Source organism: Oncorhynchus keta, chromosome 26 (assembly GCF_023373465.1).
Source record: "Oncorhynchus keta strain PuntledgeMale-10-30-2019 chromosome 26, Oket_V2, whole genome shotgun sequence".
Lineage (NCBI taxonomy): Eukaryota > Metazoa > Chordata > Actinopteri > Salmoniformes > Salmonidae > Oncorhynchus > Oncorhynchus keta.
In genome coordinates this window covers 43637667-43642503 of record NC_068446.1, presented here as the reverse complement: position 1 = coordinate 43642503, position 4837 = coordinate 43637667, and the positions used below count along the sequence as shown (strand labels likewise).

At 39.2% G+C, this 4837-nt stretch overlaps 1 protein-coding gene across 2 annotated transcripts in view; it reads left to right on the top strand.

Annotated features, from left to right (window-relative positions):
• The first annotated feature begins 3371 nt into the window (after positions 1-3371).
• Positions 3372-4837, top strand: part of LOC118379499 (patatin-like phospholipase domain-containing protein 2) — a 25624-nt gene continuing 24158 nt past the window's right edge. For both annotated transcript variants that reach the window (XM_052481001.1, XM_052481000.1), the window contains exons 1-2: positions 3372-4014; positions 4349-4581. In XM_052481001.1, the coding sequence (XP_052336961.1) occupies positions 3828-4014; positions 4349-4581 (420 nt within the window). In that variant the 5' untranslated portion in view covers positions 3372-3827. The remainder of the gene's footprint in view (positions 4015-4348; positions 4582-4837) is intronic.

The window sequence follows — 4837 nt, the reverse complement described above, 5'->3', positions numbered from 1 at the left end:
AGCCAGACCAATGAGGCTGCGGCCCCGTCAGACCCCTCGGGGCGGGGAGGGACACCGGTCTTAAAGGGGACAGGGTCACGGTAAAACTCTCCCTTTTTCAACTCTCAACATCACTTTCACTTCAAAATTGTTCTCTTTCTATCGGTATAATTTGTTGAGATATAAATAAATAAAATAAATAAATAAATAAAAACATTTAAATATTCGTGTGAGATTGGGAAGTTTGAAAAACAACACAAACAGATCTGGGATCAGACTAGGTGGACTACTGAGAAAATGTTTTTCCAGACGCTTTAAAATCAATAACTTTCGGGGCAGAAATAAAAAAAATAAAAAGAATAGTCAAGAGTTATCTCTGGCAAACACAGGAATACTGACGTGTCCCTGGTCCCTGATAATGTATCTGTTACTTTTACCTGATAAACACAACTTTATCTATTTTGTTCTTGTTCAAAGTCGTTACTTATCTCTCTTCGGTGTGTTCATTTCCTGAATGTATAGCATACCTACCGCCAATATGTATTCCATGTATTGATATTTTTGCAGAAGGGGATGTCAGCTTTGAGCGCAGATCAACATAAGTCCTATAAAAGTGATCTCGGGTTACTTTGAGTCACGAGTTTAAATCCTACCCTGAAGACCATTGAACAGGGTTATATTATAATCCTACCCTGAAGACCATTGAACAGGGTTATATTATAATCCTACCCTGAAGACCATTGAACAGAGTTATATTATAATCCTACCCTGAAGACCATTGAACAGAGTTATATTATAATCCTACCCTGAAGACCATTGAACAGAGTTATATTATAATCCTACCCTGAAGACCATTGAACAGAGTGTGTTCTAATCCTACCCTGAAGACCATTGAACAGAGTTATATTATAATCCTACCCTGAAGACCATTGAACAGAGTTATATTATAATCCTACCCTGAAAACCATTGAACAGAGTTATATTATAATCCTACCCTGAAGACCATTGAACAAGGGTTATATTATAATCCTACCCTGAAGACCAATGAACAGAGTGTGTTCTAATCCTACCCTGAAGACCATTGAACAGAGTGTGTTCTAATCCTACCCTGAAGACCATTGAACAGAGTGTGTTCTAATCCTACCCTGAAGACCATTGAACAGAGTTATATTATAATCCTACCCTGAAGACCATTGAACAGAGTTATATTATAATCCTACCCTGAAGACCATGGAACAGAGTTATATTATAATCCTACCCTGAAGACCATTGAACAGAGTTATATTATAATCCTACCCTGAAGACCATTGAACAGAGTTATATTATAATCCTACCCTGAAGACCATTGAACAGAGTGTGTTCTAATCCTACCCTGAAGACCATTGAACAGAGTGTGTTCTAATCCTACCCTGAAGACCATTGAACAGGTTTATATTATAATCCTACCCTGAAGACCATTGAACAGGGTTATATTATAATCCTACCCTGAAGACCATTGAACAGAGTGTGTTCTAATCCTACCCTGAAGACCATTGAACAGAGTGTGTTCTAATCCTACCCTGAAGACCATTGAACAGAGTGTGTTCTAATCCTACCCTGAAGACCATTGAACAGAGTGTGTTCTAATCCTACCCTGAAGACCATGGAACAGAGTTATATTATAATCCCACCCTGAAGACCATTGAACAGAGTGTGTTCTAATCCTACCCTGAAGGTCCAGAGTACTGCTGGTTTTTGTTTTACCTGATAATTAAACCTTCGACAGAGTCACTGTGCTAGTGGTAAACACCAACAACACAGAGATATTTATTATGGTAGTCTCTCACAAAATATGACAACATTTTAATTGTGTGTGTGTCTGTGTGCTCAGTATTTGAATTTATGATGGATCCCCAGGGTGCCAGAGTTCACTTGCGATTTGGTTCTGGTGTTGTCAAGATTAGGACTACTCACATGTCTATTTCTAGCAAAACGTCTATCTGTTTTTGAGTAATTGGGAAATAACGTGTGTGTGTGTGTGTGTGTGTGTGTGTGTGTGTGTGTGTGTGCGTGCGTGCGTGCGTGCGTGCGTGCGTGCGTGCGTGCGTGTGTGTTGACACAGGAGGGTAGTTTCACAATAGGATATCCTCTTAGTGCAAGATGTGCTAAGAGCCAATCCAGAAACAAATCCATGAAATGTTGTTATTCTCGTCAGGAATGTGTTCTGCGAAGAGTTTTTAAACCTAATGTTCTAAAATAATCCATTAGAGAATTGCAGAACTTGGTTTTTGTGGTAAATGTTTCCAAGTTTTTTTTTTTTTTTTTTTTTTTACAGTTGTTCAATGCAGTATTGATTTATAAAAATAGTAATATCTTGCAATTTGCTTTGATCTTTCCATGTCATTAATAACACTCCAGATATGGAAAAAACGATGTATATATACTGTAATGAAAAATGTATAGGGAAATGTACAGTATATTTCATAGTACCTATACAGGTGTAGGATCTTAATTTGAGCCAGTTTGCTACAGCAGGAAAATAATCCTGCAGGAACAGGAAATCTGAATTATTATGTGGACATTTTTGTAGGGGTTGATAGATATTTTTTTTTTTGTAAGTGAAAATCATGTCTGAAATTTCAAAGTGGAAATTACAAACTTTTTAAACCTCAAGTACACTACAAGTTTTAAATGTTCTGCGTTGGAGGAAAATTATTCTGCAACAGGGTGATCACATTATTTGTTGTTTAGAAGATCATAGATCATTTAAAGAAATGTAAACTAAAGCAAGCCCAAAATAAGTGGGATATTTGCTCGATAAACACAGTCAGACTAGTTTTTCTATTGGACATAAATGGCTATAAAAAAAACAATATTATTGCCAGTTGAGTCTTTAAACTATGTAAACACATTCCTTCTGATGTGGAATGTATCTATTTTCCCTAGAGGTCGTTGTTGACTTTGTTTTTGTTATAAACAGACAGTTTATTGGAGAGAAATTAGATTCCTGTGTATAAAGTGAGTATAACTTAATATTGTCTAACTTAGAATAAAAGTATTATGTCATTTGTTAAAGAATTAAAATCAAGAGCAAGCTAATAGAGGCTAAATGTGCTCCTATGTAAAAGAGGCCTTGGTCTCAATGGGATTTCCTTGAAGAAATAAATAAAATATACAAATTTGACAGATACGCGTTGCCAAAGCGGACACCGGCAAACCCCTCTCGGGAAACCAAAACATTTCGAATGACAGTTGAAAGAAGGTGACGAAGGATCGGTCACAGAGAACTCAGACACTGATAGGACGGCTGTTTCAGAGAGAGCGATTCTGATTGGACATTTGGGCTGAAACGTCAAACCCACCGGAATACGCCCGCCTCCACCGTGTGTGTACAAATTCAACAGATGAACGAAAGTGACATTTAAAAGGTTGGGACAAAGCTTTCAAAGACAGAGATGTTCAACCATTTCGTCTGGATAACGTTATTGTTTTTGGAGAAGAAAAAAAAAACGTTACTGTTTTCAACAAGCAACTGTCTTACAAATAGAAGAAAGAAAGAAACAACTTGTAAAGAATATGAAATGGTGAAGATGTCCTCAAGGACCTGAAGACAAAATCAACTTGTTGACAGCCAGACAAGTGTTGAACTCACTTGCTGATGTTAACGATGTGAATACAGATCGCTTTGCAATCTAATGGACCGCACGGGACTCGTCCGTCACCAATAGCTGATATATTTCATACATTTTGGACCGTGATATTACCAGTACTTTAGCTCGTTAGGTCGTTAACTAACTCGGCAGCTGTGAACTGTGAACAGAGCTTTCTGTCGGAGTTAAATAAGAGAGGCATTATTTTCCTCAGTAGTTATGTTTCCGTTAGATTCGACGTGGAACATTTCCTTTGCAGGTTGCGGTTTCTTAGGCATCTATCATATCGGTGTAGCGAGTTGTCTACAGGAGCAGTGTCCGTTTCTAGTGCATAACGCCCGGCACATCTACGGGGCATCAGCTGGGGCGCTCACCGCCACTGCGCTGGTCAGCGGAGCTTGTTTAGGTAGGCAGTGATGAACTTTCCTCTACTTATTGCATAGTAATGACACTGTGTGTGTGTGTGTGTGTGTGTGTGTGTGTGTGTGTGTGTGTGTGTGTGTCAGTTTCTTGTCTTGCTTTGCTGTGTCTCTTGCCCGGCCTGTGCACTGTCTGTCTATCGATTGTCTACTTTTACCCACCCCGTTTTCCTTGACATTGTCGTTGCGAAATGAGTACAAACGATGTTTTTCCCCCCCCAATTGCCAGCAATAGCAATGCCCGATATAATATTACCACATTATACTGATAGAGCGTCTCTGACATGAACAATATTCTGTACCTAATTGTTTCCTCATCAGGTGAGGCAGGTGCCAACATCATTGATGTGGCCAAAGAGGCCCGGAAGCGTTTCCTGGGTCCTATGCACCCGTCTTTCAACCTGGTAAAGATCATGCGTAACATGCTGTATAAAACACTGCCACCGAATGCCCACCATCGTGCCACCGGGAGGCTGGGCATATCACTCACCAGGGTGACCGACGGAGAGAATGTCTTGGTGTCCCACTTTAACAGCAAGGAGGAACTGGTGCAGGTGAGCCGTCTCCTACCTCAAACACTGACTTGCTGGCAAAGCAAGGTTGAGGTCAATTTAATTTGAATTCTAGTCAATTCAGAAAGTAAACCAAATTACAATTCTGATTCAAGATGTGTCTAATTGAAGGGAATTGGAATTTCAAAGTACTTCCTGAATTGACTGTAATTTAAATGTAAATATATTTCACCCCAACTCTGTGACAAAGTTTTTGACGTAGATAAAGAAATTGTCCCCCGGCCAACCAGCATAGCAA